A 13747-nucleotide genomic window follows, 5' to 3' on the forward strand; every position below is an offset into this window, starting at 1 on the left:
TCCTCTTCTTTCCCAGGGCCAAAATGGAACAATTTCAAATGTGATATAACAGACTGTGTATAACAGATTCTGTTTTGCCAGAGAGAGAACCTTTGTTATGTTGAAGTTAAGCTGAAATAATATATTGGTGAGAAGTGCAAATTTTTTAAAAAAAGAAAAGATATTGCCACTGCAAAATCCCCTTCAAGTAATGCCCTGCTCCAACAAATCAAATACATAAAAAAACCTCTTCCCAATATAAGACCAAGCAAAACACATGAGACACAAACCCCCAAAGGAAGAACCAGCCCCAAGACTGACAAAATGGCAGCAAGTGCATTTTATTGGAATACAAGGAACTGAGTAGATGAAAATGCAAACAAAATGCAGATATGGAAAATAGGAAGAAAACACACAAAAAACTCAACAAGATGAAGAATAGAAGGAAATAAACACTTGGGGCATCATTCCAAAAAGCCCACACTTCGTGGTGTGAGTCACTTCAGATGATGCTCCACCAGCCCACTGTGTCTTTGTTCTCCTCCCGGCTCTCTGCAGCATGATAAAAGCACAGGAAGGATGTTCCATGGCAAATTGGCCATCGGCCACTTTCAAAGGGGAGTCATTTAGTGAGATTCACTCATATTTGTATAGGCTGAAACAAAAAAAAAAGATCAACATGTGCAAAGCAACCAGACTGATCTTGCAAATACACTTCATCTTGGATCTGGCTGATGGCAAAAACACTCTGTTAGAGAGAATGTGACACTATGAATACAGAGAACACCTCCCTGCAGGCCTTAAACACCTATTTCTAGATGAGTATTTACCACCATGTGGTCAATCATGGCTGACCATGTCATGTACAAGTCTGATTATTACAGCCCTAGTGTATTAGTTTTACTTTTCTTAAATATAGGCGTGTATGGGGGAGAGGGGGTGGGTGTTTGACTCGCCCTTCATTTCTGTAGCACAATGGAGCTGTCAAGCTTAGACCAAAATCTGTGAGCTGTTCTTCCCAAAGTGGTCAACCTGATAAAAAGGCTCCCCAGAAAGGTGGAACCATTTTTATCAGTGAGTGTTTATCACTCACTATTGTTGGTAAAAGCTAGCTAGTCAGACTGAAGGTCATAAGAGACAGAGGAAACCCACAACATTTCTTCAGTTATTTGAGTGACATGCTGCTCCCGGAAAGGCTGAGAAAGCTTTTGAAGACTGAGTAGTTTTTCATTCATGCGAACTGAGTTGGTTTTTTTGTTTGTTTGTTTGCGTGTTTTGGGGGGGCTTTTATTTTTTCTTTCTTTTTTTTCCCCCCTTTTAAACCTGTCTTACAGATAAAACTTGACACAATTCACCGCAGGCAGGAAACCCTGGAGGGTGCGGTCTGCTGGGTAGAGGAGAGGCTCAGGGCTTTGAGTATCTCACTTCCATCCCTGCCACTGGCACGGACTCTGGCTGCTGGGGGTGAGTCACCTCCTGGCTGCACATCTCCTAGGGACATGGTGGCACACCTGATGGGACAGCTCTGCTGTTCAGGACAGCCAGTGCCAGGCACGTGATTTGGGGGCTGTCGAAGCTGATGGGGTGGTGTCTGTTGGGTTTCACAAATTCTGGTGTTCATTCCTGCAAACTGCACTCGGAGTCAGAGATCAAAGGCCCAGTGTCACAAGAAGCTACGCTGGATTTGTAAATTGAGTTTTCAGTATGTTCACAGATTGCATGTGAGGGTGGCAGAGGAGTGAGAGCACTGCTGCCTTCAGTGTAGCATCAAGCATGCCTTGTCATGTATGAGCCACCCTGACGTACCATGACTTTGCTCCAGGAGGACTTCAGGTTCACGTCTCTGCTCTTGCATCAACGCGTGTGGTCACAGGGGAGGTACCAGGGCTGATCTCATGTCAGGAGGGGAGCCTTGGGCACTTTGTCCCACCTCAGGCAGGGCTGCTCTTGACCCACTCAGCTCTAGACCATGTGTTCCTTGTCCCAGCCCTCTTCTTTGTGCCAGCCCTTGTGTTTGGCAAGCATCTGCTCAGTGATCTGATGCAACTAATGATGAATTCAAGGCAAGGGTGGAGTGCTTGGCCAGGGTGGCAATGCAGCAGCCTCACACTCCTCAGAGCCATGAGGTGAAGTGTTTTTTTCCAGCCTTGCAATTCCTCAGTCCCACAGCAGAATCCACTCTAAACACCATAAGAAAAGCACAAAGAAGTGTCTCAAGAGCACATAAGCTGCATGAAGAGGCACCTACACAAGTTGTTAGAAAGTCAGAAGTTCATGTTTAAACAATCCTTAGCTGTAACACTTCATCAGTCTTCAAAACTGAAATGTTGACCTTCACCTGTCCTCAGTTCTTACTTTGAGCACCAAAACATCACTTGGCTCCTTTTTTCTGACCAAAAAAATCTTGAATTCATGGACTCAAACATAGAATGGTTTAGGCTGGACCTTAGGCCTCATCTAGTTTGAACCCCCTGGCCATGGTCAGGGACAGTTTTCACTAGACCACGTTGGTCAAAGCCCCATCCAATCTGGCCTTGAACACTGTCAGGGATGGGGCATCCAAAACCTCTCTGGGCAACCTCTTCCAGTGTCTAACCACCCTCACAGTAAAGAATTTCTTCCTAATATCTAATCTAAATCTCTCCTCTTTCAGTTTTAAGCCATTCCCCCTTGTCCTACCACTATACATCCTTGTAAAAAGTCCCTCTCCGGCTCTCTTGCAGGCCCCCTTTAGGTACTAGGCGGTGTCTCCAGAGCCTTCTTTTCTCCAGGCTGAACAACCCCAACTGTCTGAGCCTGTCTTCATAGGAGAGGTGCTCTCAGAGGAGCCCTCTGATCATCTTTGTGGTCCTCCTCTGGATTTGCTCTAACAGGTCCATGTCTTTCTCACGTTGAGGGCCCCAGAGCTGGATGCAGTGTTCCAGGTGGGGTCTCACCAGAGCAGAGCAGAGGGGCAGAATCCCCTCCCCCGCTCTGCTGCCCACGCTGCTTTGGATGCAGCCCAGGGCACCATTGCCTTTCTGGGCTGCGAGTGCACATTGCTGGAGCTTCTTGTCCACTAGTTCCTTCCTGCACAGCTTAAACCATGGGAATCAGGGCTCCTTACCCTAGCACAACCTACAGCAGCCTACATCCCATCTTAGGCGTCCAAATCTGCTTGTGAAGCTGGGCGCATAAAACGATGGGATCAGTACTGGAAAAGTAAATACAAAAGTTCACATATGCTATGGGGTGGGTTCCCAAGTACATTCAGGAGGCTGGACTGAAGCATGGGTTAACACAACTCAGGTGGGTCTCTGCAATGAGTACTCTCAGGAGCAGAAAACCACACACACACAGAATGTATTGCACTGGCACACAGGCTCCCCAGGGAGTGGAGTTTATCAAGGTTTTTAAAGAGATTCAACATTCACACATATGGGACCCTAAGAAAAGTTGCATATTTGCCCATGAACTAATCCATGAACCACCTGGGTTCGTAAAGCTGTTGCTGACTACACGAGCTAGAAATCAGTTTTCCCATTTGACTCAACACTTAAATAATGACCCAAAAAGGTCAACCTGGGCAATGCTGCAGCACAAGGGTAAAATGTGCCTGTGAGAGATGTCTTCCTCACAGATTGTACCAGAACCAGTCCAGTTGTGCTGCTGATTTTGGAAATTTCAAAATGTAGAGTAGGTTTTATCCTTGTGAGACAGAAAATTTTGCTGGGGTTCATTTTATTCAGTTTTGTAGCATTTTTAATTGTTACAAAGAATCTCACCTTCCGCACCAAGATATCACCTTCTCCTGTTCCCCAACACGGGTGGGTGGAGATGTCTGAAGAGACAGCGACGGAGATTCCCTTTCCTGTGCAGGCTGTACCAAAGAGAGCTAGAACAGGTGTCTACCAACATTTTTTACCCAAATGGTTCAGAGCTCTCTCCAAATTTATTTTCAAACCTATGTCTGCCTGTAATTGTATCAGGTTCTAAAAATACGCAGCACCGTTAACATTTTGAATTTTAATTATCTGCTGAATATCTAAAAAGATAAGCTGGAACGGGAAGCCCCTCTGTGAGCAGAAGTACAATCTAGTTAAATGAGTGAAATTTATCAGAAAAAATGAGTAATGAGCAGTGAGAAAGACTGTCTCATTTTGCTAATTTTACTTTATAAATTATCTGATTTGACATTCTGTGCTAAAAATCTGCTTACGAACCAAGAAAAGTGAGGCATGTGCTCCACTTGGTTGAAGCAGAATCTGTGGCTGCAAAAATTCTGCTGCATTAGTACTGCAGCATGAAACCCTGTGCCACCAAAACAAGGCCTCTCGTGCTTGTTTCTAGATCACCGTGTATTTAGAAACAAACACGTACACCGGGCTTCAGGTTTGAGTCTATGCTGAGCCCCCTGGTTATCTGCAGTCACATCAGAACTGCAGTAATTTCACCACACAGGTGTCATCAAAGCACAGAAGCATGCAGCAAAGCTCTCCTTTCCCCTACCTGCACCCCATTTCAGGAATAAAGGAAAAGATAATTCTTAATCCTTAACTTGTATTTAATGCATTTTTCATGAGCTATATTGAGACCATCAGCCCATTCTATTTGTGCACTTTTGCCTGGGAATGGCAGTGAACTTTTAATATTAAAAGTTTTTTCCAGAAGAAAGAGGTGAAAGGCTGCCAGAATAGGCTATAAAACTAAGCATGTGTTAACAGCATCTGTTACAAATAAGGCTGGATTCCACTTTCCATTGTCTTACTCCTTTTTCCTCAAGTTGTTTAAATTTTCCAATTCAAAAGGAATTTGGCTGAAGATTTCCCTTACTTGGTCTTGAGCTCAAGGAGGGCTGCTTGCAGAAGAGTCGTACAAAACCTATTACAAGCCTTTAAATACTGAGGGTATGAGAGGAAACGAATACAGTTGTCTTCTGGGACGTTCAGACTAGAAGTAATTAGGTACAACAAAGAAGCCCACCCCATCCCCCCATTTGTTCCCCAAAAACTCCCACAGCAGATCTGTCGGTGCTGCTGCTCCAAAAGCTGTTCTGTGCAGTGATAAATGTCGCCAACTGTGGCATTTAAGTTACTCACCAAGGCACATTATTTTAATGGACTTCAAGGTTGCACTGGTGATTCTCCAAAGGAAAGCCCCCTTGGGTTGTCACGTAATACTGAAATGAGTATATAATTGACATGTATATGTAGTATATAATTTACATGTTCTGAAATAAATATACCATTTTGGACATGCCCTCCTAATACCTTCATTAAAGACAAGGTTTGGATCTCTGCAGCTCAAAACAGCACAGGAGAAATGGAGCTGAATTGCACATATCTCCTCTTTAACCCTTGGCAGTACTATATAAAACCAGAACTTAAAAGAGGTGAAGACAGAAATGGGTACCGTGTTCCTTAATGAAACTGTGTTCCCTGTTACTCCCAGTTTTGCCTTTCATTTCATGCCAAAAAAACTCTAGCAAGCGATGCTAAGTTAGAAAACAGCCTGTCAACCACATGAAGCCAAAATACACTTAACACGTAACACAGCTTGTGCAAAATTATTTTTGCCTATAATTAACCATCTAGCTCCCTTCTTTCTGGCTCTCTTTAAGAATGCTGAAAGAAGCAAAGTGTCCTGTGTTAGCACTGCAGAAGCATTCCTAACTACAGCCAACCTCATGTGTGCACACTTCGTACTAATGTTTGACACAGAAGAACAGCAGAACTGCTAATGAGGACATGGCAGGTAAATTGAACCATGTCTTTATCACTATATGGACGGGCTGGAATGTAACTAGGCATATTTTTATCCTTGAACAGTAAACACACCAAATTCTCTCCTAAAAATCTTTTAATGGAATTTACAAGTTACAATTATTTTTTATCTTCAGGTGTGGGTAGTCACCCAGAACTCCCCTAGTTACACAGCTAGACCAGAAATGCCGGAAGTCCAAAGTTGTATTTGAAGTCTATCATTATGTTTAACAAATTTCCAAATACTTCAATCTATCTGGAAGCGTGACTAATTCAAATAATATTTGCATCTTACTAGTTAAATAATGCATGTGCTATGGCTTGTTTTGACAGTAGTCAGAGTCTATTACTAACTCCTGACTGATGCTAAAATTTTAAGTGTCATGCAGAAACTACAGTTCCTAAAAACCAGAAACAGATTGCAGATACTATATATCCTCAGGGGTCTCTCCTTCTATCCCTGGATAAGATGCACCTGATCAATCAGATCCATAGAGCCAAAACTTTACAAGGTTAAAGATCCAGACGTGAATTCTGAATCTCAGGCTTCTGCAGGGGCACTGCATTCAATTTTCAGTTTCAATGTGTCCTGATGAGGTTAAAGATCTTAGATCTTTTCCTTCTAATTTTTATAGATGTTATAGAATGAAAAGAGCAAAATAGCTGTTACGTTTATAGTGTGGAAAACATGTAAACCCCCTCATTTCTAGTGAGTCCAGAAATCTGCTTGGATACAAAGATCAGTATTTGCACCCATTGATACAATCAATATTGTACTATTTAATATTGTCAGGAAAAACACAGCTAAGAGTATTTTAGCTGGACATATCCAGCGCTGTTGTCTGGAGTTGACTTAAATATGGTCTGGCAGTAGGTTTGGAAGTATAAATCCCCTGTGCAGGACTATCTCTGATGATCATGGTAACCATGGCAAAGGATTCTTGAAGCTTCCTTCTTCATGAGGCCAAAACTGTATCTAGGAAACTGCAATCTTCTACCTTCTCTTGGATTAGAAACAGAAAATGTCTATCAGTACCTCCAACATTAAGGAGGAGTTGAATTTCAGTACATTCAGTGTTAAAAAGGAGTTGAGTTTGTAAATATCTTTACAATAAATTTCCTAGGGCACTGCTTAGCTAAGTATTAAGACTTTTGCAGAGGAGGGATTTTGTCATTTAGTAGGTTCAGCAAAAAGCTCCACAAAATTCTTCTATCATGATTTAAAAAAAATATTGCCATTATACCTGCCTTTATATCAACAATCAAGACTTACTCTCTTTTTTTTCCTGAACATACATAAGAGCATTTTTAACTTAAGTAGAATCAGAATAAGCAATAATTGTTTTCCTTTTTTCCCCAGCCTTATGTTCTGTACAGTGTTACACTAGTTTTTATAGGCCTATTTTATCTGCATCAGACTACTTACCAATAGAGCGGAAACATGCTGTTGCTTCAGAAACGTTTCCTTGGCTCTGGATGGCAAAAGTCTGCCTGTGTAGAAAACAAAACAAAAATCTCACCTTCACCATAAAGTACTCTCTCTTCAGGGAGATGCAATAGTTTTGGCAAAGGTTGAGAGATTGGACCTGTTTTACAAGGCCAACAGTCACACGTTATTGAGCAGCCATAAGCTCCCTGCAAAGCACAACTGCTTCTTATTTCCTTCTTTGTTGCCATACAGTGAAATTAAACTGGCAGAGTCCTGGGAAGATGCAAGGGGTTTAGCACACAGAATACAACCTGCCTGATCCTCAGTCATCTCATGCCTATTCTCATCCTTAAAATTCAGCACAGGCATGAAAAGTAGCAGGACTGTGGTTCCTTCTATATTACTAAAACAAATGGCTTTTAAAAAGCTATAGGAAGATGTTTAACTTGGACAATGACACACTATGAGCACATTTCATAAACAATTTCTAAAGAACGTCAATGAAAAAAACATTTTGTGAGACAGAACAGAATTTCTTCTTTCATGCTACTTATTTGAGCTATTCCATTAAGTTAACCCCCAGATATGTAATGATTTTTCCCTATTTTTTTCCCATCACTTTTATGGGGGATTAAAATATTTTTTCCTGTGTTGTTCCCTAATTACACTGATGCAGCATTTGTTTTTTATTTCCTCTTTGCCTACCTCTTGAACTACTCATGACTATTCAAAATACATGTCAAAATACAGTAATAGAAGAATGCCTCATCATCTCCAGAGGCTGAATATTTCAACACAGCATATTATGGTTGAATTTTCTTGTAAGTCTTTACCTATTTTTAGTAAAATACATTTTACAGCCTTATTACTTCCTAAATTTCTCTCTTATATGAGAAATAAAGCTCTCTAGGTTTTTACTTCAATGACAATTTTTTCCAGTTTGTATCTACTTTGGATTTTTCTAGAGGTTCAAAGTTAATGTAATAATTCAATTTATTTTCCTTTGTACTGTTTTCAGCATTTACCTTGCCTTAAATGTCAGAGCCTTTCACTTCTGTTACTTTGATTTCCTTGCAGTACCTCTTCTCTGCAAGCCGTAACTGATGGTGTATTCTGGTGTGGTCTCCCCATCTTTTCCCACTTTCAACAACACTTTTTAAACCTAATTGTATCTTCTAACAGTTTTTTATTGCAAAACCCACACTGACCACTTCTTGTTTTTTGTAATCTTCTTGTCAGAGGAACTGCAGCCTGCTGTACATTGGCTATGAAGCCTCAGCAGTCCCAACTCCCCTTCCACGCAAGGGATTCCAATACCTCCTGTTGCAGCGTGATGCTCGCTGACTTCCTTAATCCACGAAGTGGATTTATTCAAATGCAGTGCTCTGACTTGACTGATGGAATTCAAGGAATATTTTGATCGATTCCACGTTATTCTCGTTGCTGTCAATGAGATGTTCTGAAGTGTAAGTTACTACAGAGAAGCAACTACACAGAAGTCTGACTTCAGGTTTTAAAGACAAGCAACAAGCTGTTGTAATAAAAGATGAGTAAGAGAATGATCTTACAATAAAGAGATGTCTGAATGTGTGTTAATCCAGTATAGACAATAGAACAGGTTTTCAATACTTAGAACATGTCTGATATGAATACAGAAATGGTAGATTAGCAAAATTCAAAGAAATCACATTATTTTGGAAAGCGAGGGACTCAAGAAGAGCTTATGACCATATTTCTTAATATTTTATTATTCTGAAGTGAAATCTTTTACAGAACTGGATGACTGTTTCAGTTAATACCAGCAGCTGGGACCATGACCACCTTAGAAAGGACAACAGTTAAAACAACATCGCTCCAGGTGCTTAATGATAATAACATATATTTGAAGTCTCACACTTCCATTCAACATGCTGCTAATACTTACACAGAACTTTTTAACAAGTGACTACATGTGCATCAAACTTTCTCCAAAATTACGTATTATAGGAATTGTACACTGTATTTTTAAAGCACATAACTTAACTGGCAAAAGAAAAGAGCTAACACTAAAAAATTGCTTGAAAACTATGCACTATTCATGAAATGATTTATTCAAAATGACTTTAATTACAGGAAGAATATATTATTACTGCATTATTTAATTCCCAGCCATGATATCGGTTATAAAATTAAACTGACTTGTTACCCCCCAAAACAATGGCAGCCAAACTGTTCTTCTCTCCTGAATCCCTATTTCCCCCCATACAAATCCAATAACTAGTGGTGAACAGAGGAAAAGAGGACTGACTAACAAGAGGAAGACAGTGGTAGTAAGCCTGTAAGAGCAAGAAAAAACAAGAAGAGTAAGAAGGAAGAAGCAAAACAAATTACATATTGTGCTCTCCTTACTACGTGAGAAGCTATTAACTATTCTACTCCTTAACACCAAAGAATATTTTACTTGGACATTTTTTCTACTAATCTTATAAACTCGGAGTGCTTTTCTGCTAATTGCCAATGAAAGTAGAGCTTATTTCAGATGTGACAGTTACCATCAATATTCCAACAGAAGGGAGAAACATGAGAGGCAGCAACATGTTTAATTAGAAATAAGCAAGAAAATAAAAGCCCCCAAGAAATCAGACTTACAAACACTGAAACTGTAGATGAGAACAGAAAAAAAAAGTTATCATTTTTAAATGCAAAAGAAGCAGTGTACTTAATATGGTATCTGGACAGTTTTTAGTCAGCTCTAGGGGGCAATGCTCATTACATACTTCTCAATAGTTTATAGAATTTAAATCTTCCAGTCACTTCAGTATTACTCTACATCTAGAAATTAAGATTGATACACTGAACAACATGAGTAATACTCAAATTTAAGGTGACATTTGCTAAAAATACATTTCAATGTATTATTAACAAGTGAAACTGAGACTGAAGAACAACGATGAATATTTCTTCATGAACAAGTGTATGTAAACAAAATTGACTTAATTCCCTCCACGAAGCAAAATACAGTAGACAGAAGGCCATTTTATCGAAGTACATAGGAACAGAAGTCTCACTCAGCAGGACATCCCATACCATTACTGAAAAAGTTGTATCTCAATTTATTTTCCAGTGGAATTCCTTTTGTTTTCTTTAGGGTGTTCAAAGGAATTGAAGTAGTCCAGAAAAAATGGACAATGTTTAAGCACATTTGTCTGCATTGTGCTGTTGTCTATGTTTTCATCATGGCTGATGAAGAAGCTTGAAAACAGGTCAGTTGCAAGTGCATGCTGCTTTTGAATTTGTTTAGCAACTCTTCTAGTAACCTGTAAAGGGAAAATAGTTACAACTTTAGGAGATTCTGAAAAGGGAACAATTACTGTGAGTTTTGACTATTCTGTCTGGGACTTCAGGTACACTGTCTGCTTTTCTTCTGTGTAGCTGAATTGCAAATTTCAGTTCTCAGCCTTGTCTTTGGAAGTTATTTTGTAGATTTCTCTTAAGTATCATGACTGAAAGATCAGAGATAGTATGACTGTTCTAGGAGAAACATTAATTCACCCCAATCATGTGGTTTTGTCCCTAATAGATAAACTGTGTACGAGTTCATTTGGAGGCATAAAAATGGTTAATTTAGATCTACTGAGCTGTCAAGAAGGTACCTGGTGCAGTGAATAATATTTATTATAATCCACAAATGACAGGTGTAGGAGCAGTGGTATTGATGGGCCTGTCGTAGAAAATATTTACTGTAACAGTGGAGATGCATTAAGTTATTTTACAGTCTTGGCTGGGTGTTTTATTTTCTCCTTTTTCTAGGGAATAATGTGATCTCTGAACTTTCTGCCCCATTTCAAAAACAAGCCACCTAGGGCAGACATGTATCACCTGAACTCTTTGGCATGCTGCACTACTGAACAGCCAGTAAGAGAGAGAAAAAAAAATTACACTGTGTGGTAAAAAAACCCCAAACTAGCCCAAGAATAACAACTTAAACCAAAAAATCAGTATCTGCTTCCTCAGCGGGTCCTCTGGAAGATGACTGTGTCCACATTCATCACTTAGCATCATAGCAGTGATTGTGAATGAACACACATAAACAGCTCTCAGAGCACAAATGTGTTATTTTACACAAATACATGTAGGTTACAATGAGCTGCCTGGAACAATGACAATTGTCATGTTGTGACCTGGGAAACAGAACAAGTTCTGCACTCTGGGACTCAAAACTCTGAGGCAGATGTAATAATGATGCAGTTCTTGATTCTCATCTGTCTCATGAAGCTCAGATGCTTGTAACTAAGTGAAAAAAAAATTTCTACAGGTGTTTTGGAAAATTTGAGTTAAAAGATCTGTCCTTACTCAAAACTGATGTCTAACAAAGCACAAGAGCTAAGTAAGATGAGGAGGTATCTTTAGACTTGTGGCTAGTGAAGAGTAGGTTTGACTAAACAGACAGAGGACAACTGAAACAAGGCACAGCCCACAGACCATGAGCTGCACAAACAGTCTCTTTATGTGTCGACAAAATATTCTAAATTCTGACTGCTAAGGGCAAACTGATTTGATGCAGGAAAGTGCAATGAAACCAATATCTAGTTCAAACCATTTATACTTACACTACTCTGCTCATTACAAATCTGTCCTAGTTTTACCATACTACTCTTTATTAAGCTGTGCTTGTAAAATAGGCTACCAAATACTAGGCTGGATGCAGCAATGGAACCTGTTCGTCAAAGGTTGTTATAGTGGAAAAGGAAGAACCCAAAATTCCTCCTCCTGATGTTAAGAAAGAGCCAAAGACCTTCCTTATTTGTTTTTAAAACAAAACACGCCATTTCTGTGAGTTCTCCATGCATCAGCTTGCAAAAGCCTGACCTTTGTTCTCGGCCATTTTTTTAATTACTGCTAAATTCGGTAATATAATACAATGGAACTCAAAGAAACCTTAAGATTAACAAGGAAGGCTAAAATAGACTGATACTGCAAGACAAATACAAAGTTGCACTGAACTGATAAGACTAGGATGGGCAAGCAGGATATGTCACAAAGCCATTGGCTCTTCTGGGTAATTTAATAGCCCATGAACAAGGCAAGGACTGAGCTTATTCTTTACTCTGTCGACAGAGGCCTCTGCTCTGGAATTTGGAAGGGTCAAATACAGTGAAAGTTAACCCTCCTATAACAAAGTTTTCTTACAAGTGTAAAAAGCAATGGCTCCAAAGACCATAAAGGAAACAAGAAGGTGTATTGTACTCACTTTCTGTCAGTTCCACTTGAGAGCTGAGGCAAGGCTTCCAAAGCTTGCTTAAAGCTTGACCTGCAAGGAAGACAAAAATACTCATATTCTGCTAGTAAAAGACTCAGCATTTATGGTTTCCCTCTATAAATTCTACAGAGAAATGCTATATTTTATCCATTAATTTTTTTCAATAAATTGACAGAATATTTACCTGAGACCTGACATTCATGTGCAAATTGAACATGAAGTAGTGATGGGGTCAAGCAAGTATCTTGACATTCCTAATGCGATGTACATCATACATCAACAGGAAATGTTAAAACAGCAGCCGATTTAAGACTGTGCTTGACATCCTGGACTGTTCAAGAGTTAACAGGCAGTGGCCAGCCTGCCTTCTGCCTGAAGTGACCACCAGTGTATGAAGAACAGATAAAACATTGATTTTCTCTTTCTGTGCTTAGTAGGGCCACTGCATTCTGCCTTACAGAAAGGTGCCTACAAAGAGAATTACAGTAGGTTTGCATCAAGGTAACACAGAGTCATAGAACAATTTAGGTTGGAAGGGACTTCAGGTCCAACCCTGATCTCAAAGTAGGGCTGATTTCAAGGTTAGAGGAGATTTCTTTGGGCCATTATCCAGTCAAGTTTTGAGTAACTCCAAAGATGGGGTTACCACCCCACTCTGGGCAACAGATGTGGAATGGAAGTGAGGCAACAATGCAGGACCTGCATAGATAGGTAGAGTCTTGTCAGCAAAAGATTAATATGGTGACCTGTGGCAACTACTACTAGTGACAAGTCCAGGAATAAAAAAACCTCTACAATGCTCCATCTTTCAGGGTTCACTGTGCTTTGCCCTCCGATGATTACAGACAATATAGTTTCCATTTTATCCAACCTGAGCCAGTGCCAAGTAGTGTTCTTTTAGAGGCCTTTGTCACTATCAGACACTTAGAATAGGGAAGTGAGTACTCCGAGTTGGACTGCAGTGACACCACAGGACACCGACACTGTGAAGACACATTAAGACTTGCAAGATCTACAAAACTGTTGATTAGGTAAGATGACCAAATTGCCACCTGCAGGGACATGTAATGCAAATCTTAAAAGAAGTGAAGGTTATTAAAATAATGAATGAATCTGCCCATATCCAATCCTCACCATAATCACCTAGAAATTTCAGTCAATCAACTTTACTCAAAACTTCTGACAGCTATCATAGCCTGTTTTCACACGCCTTGGCTGCATCAACCACTATTGGTGCTAATGCTTTTCCTTCCCCCTTTATACTAATGTGTGTGTGTACCCCACACTATTTATCTTTGGTCTTGCCTCAGTGAGAAATGACAAATTGCTGAAAGCCTTTTGAAGGTGTTGATTCTAGGA

At 40.0% G+C, this 13747-nt stretch overlaps 1 protein-coding gene across 1 annotated transcript in view; it reads right to left on the reverse strand.

The window, feature by feature from the left end:
• Positions 1-8870: 8870 nt before the first annotated feature.
• EXOC2 (exocyst complex component 2) overlaps positions 8871-13747 on the reverse strand; it is a 114060-nt gene continuing 109183 nt past the window's right edge. Inside the window, exons 26-27 of the mRNA XM_008637081.2 lie at positions 12380-12439; positions 8871-10445 (exon numbers count right to left, since the gene is read on the reverse strand). Of these exons, the coding sequence (XP_008635303.1) occupies positions 10352-10445; positions 12380-12439 (154 nt within the window). The 3' untranslated portion in view covers positions 8871-10351. The remainder of the gene's footprint in view (positions 10446-12379; positions 12440-13747) is intronic.

This window comes from Corvus brachyrhynchos, unplaced genomic scaffold (genome assembly GCF_000691975.1).
Source record: "Corvus brachyrhynchos isolate BGI_N302 unplaced genomic scaffold, ASM69197v1 scaffold237, whole genome shotgun sequence".
NCBI classification, from domain to species: Eukaryota; Metazoa; Chordata; class Aves; order Passeriformes; family Corvidae; genus Corvus; species Corvus brachyrhynchos.